The following is a 13,888-nucleotide window of genomic DNA, read 5'->3' as shown; positions in this document are numbered from 1 at the left end:
TTTGTGTGAAAGTGAATAAAACACACGTTTGTTGTAGCGCCTCTAGTGTTAATTTCACCAGAAAACTGCAATGAAATGTAGAGTTAGGCACGTAAAAGTCAGTATAGAAACATTCATTCTGTGAGACTAGGTTGGACAAATCGGACAACTGTTGTTGTCCTTAAGCAGCAACTTAACTTTTTTAAAGCACTCAGCAATTTCAAAATAGCACGAGAAAGACGCAAGTAATGTTAAAGGTATAGTTCACCCAAAAATGAAAATTCTCTCATTATTTACTCACCCACATGATATCCCTGGTGTGTATGACTTTCTTTCTTCTACAGGACACATTTGAAGAAAAATAGAAAAATATCAAGTTCAGTAGGTCCTTAAAATAAAAGTGAATGGAGATTTCCCTTTTAAAGCTCCAAAAATCACAGACAGTCAGCATAAACATCATCGATACAACTCCAGCGGTTAAGTTAATATCTTCTAAAACAACACAATCACTTTTGGTGTGAAAAATATCAATATTTGTGTACTTTTTAACTAAAATCCAACACTTCAGGAGAGGATGAATCTCCAAACGGTCTCGTGTGATATATTCGAGTTGCAATGATACAGACATAATCTCATGTTCTCCACTCGGTTGAGACATCCAGGACGAGCACACAAATGCACCATTGTGAGTAAAGAAACAGATAAATACAGATCTAAACCAAAACAAACCAAGCTACTGTACAACGTTCCTCCTCCTCACTTGTAAACAGCGCTGCTTTTCCAGCTGTGAAGAAACATACGTCAGTTCTCGTGTGTTTCAAATGTCATTGTGATTACATCACACGCACATGCCGCTGCAGAAAGGAAGCATGATTTAGAGTTAAATAGAAGTACTTAAATATTTATCTTTTCGCACCAAAAGTGATCGTGTCACTTTAGAAGACATTAATTTAACAGCTGGAGTTGTATCGATGACGTTTATGCTGACTCTCTGTGATTTTTGGAGCTTAAAAAGAGAAATCTCCATTCACTTACTGAGGACCTACTGAGCAAAGATATTTTTCTATTTTTCTTCAAATGTGTTCTGGTGAAGAAAAAAAGCCATATACACCTGGGATATCATGAGGGTGAGTAAATAATGAGAGAATGTTCATTTTTGGGTGAACTTTTCCTTTAACCACAGACCCTGTTTCACTAATAAATTGAGAACCACTCTTCTGAAAACCCACAGGGAACCCATGGTCTGAAAATGCTAATGGAACACAAATGTTGCTTGTTATCTCAATATTTCCTTCAGATTGACCAGCTAAAGCACAAACTCAACAAGTTGGAGGAGGAGTGTAAAATGGAGAGGAGGCAGTCTCTGAAATTGAAGAATGACATTGAAAACCGACCTCGGAAGGAGCAGATATTTGAGCTGGAGCGTGAGAATGAGGTCTTGAAGATCAAACTCCAGGAGTTGCAGTCCATCATACAGGTGAAGATCCTTTTTACATCACAGTATATGGAAGACAGTGAAAAGCAAACATTTTCAGATGGGTTTTTTTATGCTCCTTTTATTTCTTTCATGCATAGCCGGGACCCCTACCTGATTCAGACAAGGCCATCCTGGATATCCTGGAGCATGATCGACAGGAGGCTCTGGAGGATCGTCAGGAGCTTGTCAACAGACTCTATAACCTGCATGAGGAGGTCCGACAGGCTGAGGAGCTCAGGGACAAGGTCAGGAGGACCAGCCTTACTCCATTTATAACCATTTCTGTTCATTTCAGATGAACACTCAAGTTCTGTTCTAAAACCTATTGAGCTGCCTTTCTGTACTGTCTTCCTGAAATTGAACCTCTTAAATGACTGATTTAAAATTCTTGAGAAACCAGTAGTGCTCATCATGTGGAGCAAATAGGAGTCTCAACTCACAAACATGATTCTAACAAAGCGCAACACTGCTCGCCCACTTTTTCAGCCATTCTGGTTCCAGAAATATATTTCCTTTTTTCCAACAGGATTTCATAAAATTCTCCATAAAAGACTTCTAAGCAGTGACAGCTGGTGCTAGGGAAGCACTGACTATTGTTTGTGGGATCTGCAAAGTTGCTACTGCTACTCAAGCAGTTACACATTTAAACAGAAATAATTAACTAAGCTCAAAACTGTTTTTGCAACAAATTAGCCAAAATATCCGATTCTAAAAGTTGAAATGAATGTGTTACGTCTGTTTGCAAATAACTGCATGTGTATCTCTGAGCTGCCGATTGCTTGACCATCGATATTGTCAATCACATACATAACTGTTTCTGTTACGTATAAGCCGTGCTTCCCATGTAGTCTTAAAGCAGTCGCCACTGGTTCTAAGCCATGAACCAAACCAACCAGTTCTGTGGTGAATCAGAACATTACAAATGTTGAATCGAAGCTAAACAGTATTTGACAATCAAACAAAAAGACAAAGGCATAAGACTGCGTAATTAATGTTATTCATTAGGGGGAATGAACTACAATCCCACGAAGCATTGCCAGTTAGTTAATTGAGTTAAAAATGATGGAATCATTCAATATTGTTTAGGTTTATTGCAAAATTTTAACATATACACAAATACAAAAGTAGTGTATTGTGTGAGTTGGTCGCTGCATGGCTCTTTAGGTGCACTTTGTCGTGAAATATCTGATTGGTGGATCTTTCTCTGTAGGATCATGGGTAGTGTAGTAATTCACCACAAATTCCACTATTAAAAACCTTTTTTAATTAAAGAAGTTGAAATATCACAAACTGATGGCTTCAACAGAAGCATATTCCATCAATTAAAGGGATAGTTCACCCAAAAATGAAAAATCTCTTATCATTTACTCACCCTCATGCCATCCCAGATGTGTATGACTTTCTTTCTTCTGTTGAACACAAATGAAGATTTTTAGAAGAATATTTCAGCTCTGTAGGTCCATAAAATGCAAGTGAATGGTGATCAGACCTTTGTAGCTCCAAAAATAACATAAAGGAAACATAGAAATCCATAAGACTCCAGTGGTAAAATCCATGTCTTCAGAAGCGATATAATAGGTGTGGGTGACAAACGGATCAATATTAGGTCCTTTTATTTACTCTAAATCTCCACTTTCACGTTTACATCTGAAAGTCACATGTGGTGCCACAACTGAAAGTGAAAGTGGAGATTTAGAGTAAAAAAGGACTTAACTATTGATCTGTTTCTCACCCACACCTATTATATCGCTTCTGAAGATATGGATTGAAACACTGGAGTCTTATGGATGTTTCCTTTATGTGATTTTTTTGAGCTACAAAGGTCTGGTCACCATTCACTTGCATTGTAAGGACCTACAGAGCTGAAATATTCTTCATCAAAAATCTTAATTTGTGTTCTGCTGAAGAAAGAAAGTCATACACATCTGGGATGGCATGAGGGTGAGTAATTGATGAAAGAATTTTACTTTTTTTGGTGAACTTTCCCTTTAGCAACCTCTGAGCTCTTGGTAAGTCTGTCTTTAAAGATTAATAAGTTATCCTCAAAAAATAAATTCCCCTATGGAAAAAAGAATGGGATTTTTACTTCTGGAACCAGACTGTTGCACTTTATACAGTTTGGTGTTAGCATGTTGCTAGGCGAACAACTCAATATATTGTAATACACCTGGTGGTTTGGAACCCAAAAGTTGGTCACAGGCTTGTTTTAAAATGACAGGAGGGAAAAACAATGCTAAATGGATATAAAATACTTACCATATAATTGTGCCTTTCGGGTTGCAAAGCAAATAGGTTTATTTACTTTAAAAAGGGAGAATATGCCTCCCATATCTTTTATTGCTGATGTCAAAGGCTGTACATCCAGCCATACTTTTAGTCGTTTTGGTGGAAATGTATCTGTCACTTCGTAGCCCATGCTAGCTAGCCAAATAAGGCAGATGCCAGCATTAGGTTGCATGACATGCTCTTATCCTTAAAAGTATGAACATAACTATGTAAGGTAAAAGAAAATACAACAGATGCTACATTAAATATGGGCACAGATTTGATATTGTGTGCAAAATCTGGATCCTGAACCAAAACCAGCTGAGAAGCACTGCTGTAATAACTATAGTAATACATAACACACAAATATTGGGTAAAATAGTAATATTTTTATAAAATTGATATTTTTCTATAAGTAATAAAATACAAGTAGCTTTGATATTTCTTTCAACTTGAATTTCTTTAGTGAGCTTTTCACAATTGCTTTCTGGGATTTCCTTATCATACAATGCTACCTTAATGTATCCCTAAAATTAGGTGTCTTAGAAGGCAGAATAGTTTTGCTGCTTACTCTTTGGAACAGCCTTCTTCAGAATCAGAATGAGCTTTATTGCCAAGTGTGCTCACATACACAAGGAATTTTTTTGGTGATAGGAGAAACAAGAAAGTGCTCAGAACATTACAGTGAGACACAGAATATAAAACAAGGTAAGAGTATAAATAGACATAAAAAATAAAAAAAATAGGACATATAACATAGAATGGCGTATGTACACGTGCAAGTGATAATATATGTGCAAGGTAGGGGTATGTACAGTTATGGAATTAAATATGAGTGAATTTACATATGTACATGAGATATTTATTTACATCATTGCACTATGGGGAGTCCTGAAGGCAGTTTAATTTTTCATGTGATAAATGGCCTGAGGGTAAAAACTGTTCTTGTGTTTGGTTGTCCGTACACTGAGTGCTCTGTAGCGCCGGCCAGAGGGCAACAGTTCAAAAAGGGAGTAGGCAGGGTGTGTGGGGTCCAGAGTGATTCTACCTGCACGTTTCCTCACTCTGGAGATGTACAGGTCTTGGAGGGTGGGCAGGGGAGCACCAATAATCCTCTCAGCAATCCTGACTGTCCTTTGTAGTGTCCTTCTGTCTGATTTGGTGGCTGAACCAAACCAGACAATTACAGATGTACACAGGACAGACTCTATGACGGCCAAGTAGAACTGTGTCAGCAGCTCCTGTGGCAGGTTGAACTTCCTAAGCTGGCAAAGGAAGTACAACCTCTGCTGAGCCTTCTTCATAGCAGTCTATGGAGTCTATGTGGGTGTCCCACTTCAGGTCCTGTGAGATGGTAGAGCCCAGGAACCTTAATGACTCCACTGCTGCCGCAATGCTGTTCAGGATGGTTGGGGGTATCTCCTTAAGTCCACTATCATCTCCACTATTTTGAGCATGTTCAGCTCAAGGTTGTTGTGACCGCACCAGACAGCCAGCTGTTCAACCTCCTGTCTGTATGCAGACTGGTCACCGTTGTGGATAAGGCCAATGACCGTGGTGTCATCTGCAAACTTCAGGAGCTTGACAGAGGGGTCCTTTGCAGTGTAGTCATTCATGTACAGTGAGAAGAGCAGTGGAGAGAGAACACATCCCTGAGGAGCACCAATGCTAATAGTGAGGGTCCCGGATGTGAGTTTCCCCAGTCTCACTAGCTGCTGCCTATCTGTCAGAAAGCTGTTGATCCACCGACAGATTGTGGTTGGCATGGAGAGCTGGGTCAGTTTGGTTGAGAGAAGATCAGGCATGATGGTATTGAAGGCTGAACTGAAGTCAACAAATAGGATCCTTGCATAAGTCCCAGGTCTGTTGAGGTGTTGCAGGATATAATGCAGTCCCATGTTGATAGCATCATCCACAGACCTGTTTGCTTGGTAAGCAAACTGAAGGGGGTCTAGCAGGGGTCCAGTGATGTCCTTCAGTTAGGCCAAAACCAGTCTCTCAAATGACTTCATGACCACAGACGTGAGAGCAATAGGTCTGTAGTCATTAAGTCCTATGATTTTGGGAATTTTGGTGACCAGAATGATGGTGGAGCATTTGAAGCAGCAGGGTTGTTCACACTGCTCCAATGATCTATTGAAGATTTGTGTGAAGATGGGGGCCAGTTGGTCAGCGCAGACTTTCAGACAGGCAGGTGAGACACTGTCTGGGCCTGAAGCTTTCCTAGTCTTTTTTCTTGTAAATAACTTGCCTTCAAATGCCATCTAGGTTGGCAGCTTGCTTCAGTGTGAGCAGAACTGAGCTTCTAAGGTCAGACTGGTTATCTTTAGGTCATGTCTTGAATTTTCAAATGACCTCACAATAAACATGCTAATGTGATATTACACTGGTCTCATGGAATATTAAGTGTATTTAATATGGTCTCTGCATGAGAGTTTTTAGTTGACACCTAGAAATAATGAAGTGTAGGCAAAGGGTTTTTCACTTGTCACACATGAACGAGAAGTGACAGAGGCTGATGAGGACTTGCTGCTCTAAGTTGCCCCTTCTGCAATGTGCTGCATCTCTAATTAGCAACACATCTGAAGTGACGTGTGAAAAGTGTCAGAATTCAGGGTGAGACAGGAAGAGGAGGGGGGCCGCAAAGACATCTCATCACAGTCAGACCTCTTTTGGAGCTTCTCTAATATGCCACTTGAATCAAATGTGCATTTTAGAATAATTTAGGCCAAAAATATACAATTTAATTTTGTTTCATCTTGCTAGCTTACCAACATCTCTCATTTGTTATCAGTGTTATTATCTTTAACAAAGACTAAAATAAAAACTAGATTTTTCTTAAAAATAAAATAGAACAATTTAAACTAAACTAAAATACATTTTAATTTCTCTAAAATTAATTAAAATAAAATAAAAATGAAATTATTTTAGTTTAAATTATTTTAAATTCGTTTTTTGATACACAGTATATTATCACATTTGAAACATTTACCTCTACAAATTTAGCAGCATTAAAGGGGTCACATTATGAGAAACCAAATTTTCCTTGAAATTTTGACATATAAGAGGTCATTGTGCTATAAAAACTGACTGTACTCTTCTCCAGCCCAAAAAGAGCATTTATTGTTTTCACCCTGCAAAAACGACTCGTTTTAAAATTGCCCCCTTGTGAAATAGAAGATAGAACTCTTTTGCATAGTCCCCGCCTCTACAACATACATAATCGTCACAGCTGGTGAGTTGACAGAGAGAGAAGGCGGCTGAGAAACTGCAACACTGAAAGTGGAACTATTATAAATAGTTTGCTTTTGCCAGCATAAAGAATAAAGTTAGGTCCCTGGACACTGTGTTCCTGGTTGTGAAAAAACAATATCTCTGCATAGCCTTCTAAAGGATCCCAATGTTAGGAATGAGTGAATAATTCAAATGAAGTTCCTGAACACATCAATATGGGAATAAATGTTTGGATTCATGAATGTATTCTTCTGAGATTCAAGGATTCAGGCTTTGCAAAGAAACTTGTATTGAGAGATGGAGCAGTGCAAACAATATACTGCGGTTTGAAATTCAAACTTTGATTGGCTATAAATCCGCTATGCGCTGTCGTAGACATGTAAATAATGTTGCATGTGATTCTTCATGATTTGTGAATTCGGATCATCCGAATGACCACAGTCGGTCATTTAAATTTTACAACTCTTCATTTTCTAATCTAAATAGCTTCAAAAGTTGAACACCTAGAAGACTGAAACCACTCTCATCTTGACCAGTCTGAGTTGTGAATTTTTTCACAGCTGTTTGTTTTCCTGATATCTCTTTTTAAGTCCATGAGTCTGGATGGTGAAAATAAGTGCTCTTCACATTTAACGGCTATTTCCAGTAAACACGCAAACTGGGTTAATGCAAATTCACTTGTATTAGATAGATCCTGTGAAACCTTTCACAATCACATTTGGTCATGTTTGATTGTGTCTCACTGCTCAACCCCCATTGCCTTGTGTAATAATTACAATATAGGCTGTGTCAATGGATAAAGCCATCAGAGAAATCAGTTTATAATTCTAAAAACATAGAATTAGTCATAGTAGTAGACCTTCATGATTTGTGAATTTTTTCACAGATCAGTTTTTGTCATTTAACCATTTTTGAGTTCTGGATTCAACAGTTTTCCTGAAAAAATCAGTGTTATAGGCTTTGAGAGGTCACATTCTGGAAACATTATTATAATGGAAAAACACAATTTTCTCACAAAACTGGATTTGTGAAAACCTTCACAGATTGATTTTACTCATTTTCATGGCTTCATGCATATTGGCATTGTGAAATATTAAGGATGTAAGCCAAAAAAGTAATAAAAGGCCTAAAACCCTAAAAACTGAGCACATAGACAGATCATAGTAGGCTCAAATACACCTTCATTATTTGTGATTTTTTTCACAGATCAGTTTTTGTCATTTAACCAATTTCTTGAGTTCTGGATTTAACAGCTTTCAAATCAGTGTTATAGGCTTTGAGAAGTCACATTCTTGAAACACATGATAATTATTATGGAAAAACAATAGTTTTACACAAAACTGGATTTGTGAAAAATTTCAGAGATTGATTTGACTCAGTTTGATGGTTTTGGCTTGTTGTTGACAAATAAAGTTTTGATATGGATGATGTGTCAACTAGCTAGTCATTTTATTTAACCCTTGTACTGTGTTCGGGTCATTTTTTACCCATTTTGTTTTGGTTTCTTTAATAAAAATGGTTTCATTCATCTCAGTGGGCCAAGGCTTGGTTACTTTTCTTTCATTTGCCATCTGAACTCACACAAAACATTGGACTGGATTTGATGAGTTTAGCCCCCATGACAAAAAAGTAACACTCGTAGTGTTCCGTTTCATTTTTGACCCACCATAGAAAATGAATGGGAAAGACTAAAACACAGAGCAATTATAACAATAAGCCTATAACACTGATTTTTCAGGTAAACTGTTGACTACAGAACTCAAAAAGGGTTGAGACAAAAACTGATCTGTGAAAAAATTCACAAATCATGAAGGTTTATTTGAGCTTACTGTGACCATGCTAGGTGCTCAGTTTTTAGAATTATAAGCTGATTTCTCTAATGGCTTTATCCATTGACACAGCCTATATTGTTATTATCAGAAGCGGATCCTGGCATAGGCGATACAGGCAGGCAATGTATTCTTACATTATGAACAAACATAAGATAACCATGATAAACAGTAGGCCTATAGGTAGGCTACACCATGACACAGGATCTTATTAGTGGTCTTGCAATAATTAGTATCAACCATGTGATTGCTGGGCAGATATGACGAAGTTATTGATGATTTTGCAGCAATGAAATCTACGAGGGGAGGGTTACATTTTAAATTAGGGATTAGGTGTAATAGCACAGAGTAGCAGCAATTTGTAAGAATTATGCCATATACTTTATTTATTGACTCTATAATTCAATTGTGCAATTTAAGTTATGTACTGTATATACTGTATAATGTCAATGTTAATAGAATGTGCCATTTATTTATATATATAAGGGGCATTAAGGGGGGGTGTCACGTCCGATCTCACCTAGGGCACCAAGTAAGCCAGAACCGCCACTGGTTATTATTACACAAGGCAATGGGGGTTGAGCAGTAAGATGCAATCAAATGCGACCAAATATGATTGTGAAAGGTTACACAAATCAGGATCTATCTAATACAAGAGAATTTGCATGAACCCAGATTACGTGTTTACTGGAAATAGCCGTTAAAAGCTAAGAGCACTTATTTTCACCATCCCGACTCATGAACTTAAATTGTTGACAGGAAAACAAACTGCTGTGAAAAAAATGCACAAATCAGACTGGTTAAGATGAGAGTGGTTTCAGTCTTCTAGGTGTTCAACTTTTTAAGATTTTTGGATTAGAAAATGAAGAGACGTAAAATTTAAATGACTGATTGCGGAGCGGAGGATGATGTCATCCGAATTCACAAATCATGAAGAATCACATGCAACATTATTTACGTGTCTACGACAGCGCATAGCGGATTTATAGCCAATCGAAGTTTGAATTTCAAACCGCAAACTATCTTTACCGCAGTAAACCATATTGGACACGACAGTAATGCTGGTGAGTAATAAGTGTAATTCTAATGTTTCATCAGCCTATATTTGTTTGATATGTAAGGAATCGTATAGACGTTTTTAACGCAAAATAAACTATGATTATTACCCCAAAGGGGATTGGATTGTGCTTATTACATAGTGACTTACCAAACAAATACATAATTCCTCATGAAATACTGATTTGAGGTGAAATTATTTAAATATAGCAGCAGAACGTGGAGCGCAACGGAAAACAATTGCGACGTTTATGTTAGTAAGTCTGCCTGCTTTCTCATCTGTCTCATATTAGCCATGATGTCCTACATTTTGGCTGAAATGAATGCATCTGAACGCTAATTTTCCTGTATTTAATCTGCGAATTTATCGAGGGAGACCCCCTCACCGGTCGATTGGCGAATCATTCGAGCGTGATTCTCCAGCCAGTGAACATCACATATTTCCTGACACGGGATGCGTATTGAAGCTGGGAGATTAAACGGGAAACCCCAGGCCAACCATTCCTTATAACACTCTCCCTACAGCGTGATACACATTTATTAACCTGTTACATTTGTAGCTTGTGTTCGATTTTTGCTGTTTAAATAGCGTTATCTTATCACTAAATCTTGTATGCCTGATAAGTATCGGAGAGAAACATTCTTGTAAAATACAGTTCCACGCTTGTAATGGTGTAGGACGTCTACTTTTCAATCATAACAGTGGGCGTGTCTTAAAGCTGTAGTACTGGTTAAATGGAGCGTTTGAGACAGGGCTAAACACAGGGTAGAAAAAGGTCATGTAATATTACATTATGACTGTTTGTTTTTTGTGCCAATTCTTTTACTAGCATTATAAGTGAACCTTAAGAAAGAAAAAAGACCCCTTTAAACATATTTAAAAAATGTCCGTTAACACATTAACTTTGGCAGCACTAAAAATTTTAATCTAAAATGAAAAACTAAATGTGCTGATAAACTAAACTAAAGCAGAGCAGAAACTAACAAAAACGAAAACGATAAACAACAAAATCGAAATAATAACTAAATTCTAAATTTAAAACTATAATAACCCTGGACGTTATATCACTCACACAAACCAAACACTCTACAGACTTTGATCCTTGCAGAATGCTTTTCAAACCAAATCAGACTTCTTGAGACCCTTTCCACGTTCCCAAAAAGCAGTCTGATATCAATTTTTTTTTTTTTTTTTTTTTTTGGAAAGTAATCTTTGAAACATTTTTGGTGTGCCATATGGAAGCTATGCAACAGCAAAATGGAGATTTATGCCATAGCAGAGCATTTTCTCAGTAATGATGGAGATCTGCCTCTGTCACATGCAGTCAGCAGGGTTTGAGCCACATGAAACTGCTTAGTGTGAAATGATGGTCTGACGGGGAAGTATTACTAATGTGCTGAAAGGAAGCATGCAAAATGTAGCCTTTAAAACATTTCAACAGTTCAGAAGGTTGCCGCTCAGTGTCAAACTATACAGTACTGAGTGATGTCACTTTACTCTTTAGTCTACTATACTCATTCAAAATTCTCAATAATATCATGCACAGTACCTGGAAGAGAAGGAAGACCTTGAACTGAAGTGCTCCACTTTGGTGAAGGACTGTGAAATGTACAAGAACCGCATGAATACCATCATGGTTCAGCTTGAAGAGGTGGAACGTGAGCGAGACCAGGTTGAGTGCAAATGTTCCTAGTGTTGTTAGATCAGTTCACTTACTTTTAGTCAAAAGGGCTACTGATTTAGTGCTCTTTTCTGTATCCGACAGGCTTTCAAGTCAAGAGATGATGCCCAACATCTTGTGTCTCAGTGTTTGATTGATAAAGACAAGTACCGCAAGCAAATACGGGAGTTGGAGGAAAAGAGCGATGAACTTCAAATTGAGATTGTACGCAAAGAAGCCAAGATTGTCAACGTGGAGTGCAAACTTAGACGTGTGTCTAAGGAAAATGGTCTGGATCAGGTGAGAATATTATTTGTCAGGTTAAACACTTCAGGGGGGAATTCACATGCATTCAAATTGCATTTGCTGATAGCATCATTTGTGTGCACACGCTGTCTGCGTTATGTAATTATACAAATCAGGTAAGGACAAAAACATGAAACTAGGGGGCCTGGGTAGCTCAGTGGTAAAAGACGCTGGCTACCACCCCTGGAGTTCACTAGTTCGAATCCCAGGGCGTGCTGAGTGACTCCAGCCAGGTCTCCTAAGCAACCAAATTGGCCCAGTTGCTAGGGAGGGTAGAATCACATGGGGTAACCTCCTCGTGGTCGCTATAATGTGGTTCGCTCTCGGTGGGGCGCATGGTGAGTTGAGCATGGATGCTGCAGTGGATGGCGTGAAGCCTCCACACGCGCCATGTCTCCGTGGCAACACGCTCAATAAGCCATGTGATAAGATGCGGGGGTTGACAGTCTCATATGCAGAGGCAACTGGGATTCGTCCTCTGCCACCCGGACTGAGGCGAATCACTACGCGACCACGAGGACTTAAAGCACATTGGGAATTGTGCCTTCCAAATAAAAAAAAATTAAAAATTAAAAAATTAAACCAAACATGTTTTGTTTGTTCAAAACATGACCAAAAAGATCTGTTGAACATAATTTGTACAGAGCAAAGAATAAGATGCAGGTTTTGGCTCTGAAAAATATGCACAGCAGTGGCACAGCTATTTAGTCAATTTCTTCTTCATTGTTATTTGTTTTCCCTCTCTATCTCAGAGTTTGCCACGAGACATTACTCCACACATTATAGCTCAGCACTTTGGCCCACCTGACCCAAATACTGGAGGACATTCTGAAGACTCTGGAGAAGACACTGTTGAGGATCAAGAGCAGAGGTTCAAACGTAGACATAACCTCAAGGCCAGGGTAAGCAGAATTTTAAACAATTTTTAAAATTTCTTTGGGATTTCTTATTTTATATATTTTTTTAGACTATTATTTCTATATCTCAACTTTTGTGCCATCCTTATTTAATAGGTTGCCAGACCAAAATCTCCAGCAACTGGACTTAAAAGTCTGCAGTTACAAGGTAAAATATGCTCTGTGCAAAAAGTATTTGCAACAAACTTACCGTTAATATGTGTTAAATTTGCAGCAATGTTTGCAGTATTTTACAGTATTTTTGCGACACCATGTAGAAACCAAGCAATCAAGATCAAATGTTAGCTGGTTAGGACTAAAACTCTTCCATTTTCATTTGATTGCTTTTATAACTTGTTGCCTTTTTGCATTATAAATGGTTAGAACCAGTGGCTATTGCTTTAGTGACTTAACAAGAAGCACAGCTTCACCTAAAATTTCATAAAAGAAATGTACCAAAAAATCTATATAACTTGAATATCATTCTTTGTTGAATTAAAAACATTTTTTTAGCAATAAACGGCCAATAATAGAAACGGTGATGTATGTGATTGATGCCGTATGAAATGTAAACAAAACGCTCTCAGACGCAGAGTGTTCGCCAGCTCTGAAATACATGCACAGTTATTTGCAATCTGATGTAACAGATTTTTTTTAAGTCTTCATAATCAGATAGTTTGCCTGATTTGTTAGAAAAACAGTTTTGAGCATAGTTAATTATTTTTGTTAAAGCTGATGTAATGGTATGTTAAAATACTTTCTCATATCCCAGCTTAATATGCAGAGACAGCTATAAGTAAGCCAATCATAGGTTCATTTTCTTGAAAACTGTAAGTGCTATGTTTCTCCGCACTATGAAAATTTCTGTTTTTGTTTTAAAGGGATAGTTCATCCAAAAATGAAAATTCTCTCATCATTTACTCACCCTCATGCCATCCCAGATGTGCATGACTTTCTTTCTTCTGCTGAGTATAAATGAAGATTTTTAGAAGAACATCTCCGCTCTGTAGGTATATACAATGCAAGCAATTGGTGATCAGACCATTGTAACTCCAAAAATCACATAAAGGAAACATAGAAGTAATCCATAAGACTCCAGTGGTTAAATCCATGTTTTCAGAAGAGAGATATGCTAAGAGAAACAGATAAAAATGTAAGTCCTTTTTTACTCTAAATCTCCACTTT

At 37.8% G+C, this 13,888-nt stretch overlaps 1 protein-coding gene across 1 annotated transcript in view; it reads left to right on the top strand.

Annotated features, from left to right (window-relative positions):
- The window catches only part of LOC127450174 (caspase recruitment domain-containing protein 11-like), a 47,086-nt gene that overhangs the window by 19,157 nt on the left and 14,041 nt on the right, over positions 1-13,888 (top strand). Inside the window, exons 5-10 of the mRNA XM_051714032.1 lie at positions 1,277-1,456; positions 1,555-1,701; positions 11,388-11,513; positions 11,607-11,801; positions 12,560-12,709; positions 12,821-12,872. Coding sequence (XP_051569992.1) covers positions 1,277-1,456; positions 1,555-1,701; positions 11,388-11,513; positions 11,607-11,801; positions 12,560-12,709; positions 12,821-12,872 — 850 coding nt within the window. The remainder of the gene's footprint in view (positions 1-1,276; positions 1,457-1,554; positions 1,702-11,387; positions 11,514-11,606; positions 11,802-12,559; positions 12,710-12,820; positions 12,873-13,888) is intronic.

This window comes from Myxocyprinus asiaticus, chromosome 13 (assembly GCF_019703515.2).
Source record: "Myxocyprinus asiaticus isolate MX2 ecotype Aquarium Trade chromosome 13, UBuf_Myxa_2, whole genome shotgun sequence".
Classification (NCBI taxonomy): Eukaryota; Metazoa; Chordata; class Actinopteri; order Cypriniformes; family Catostomidae; genus Myxocyprinus; species Myxocyprinus asiaticus.
This window is presented reverse-complemented; position numbering and strand designations above follow the sequence as displayed.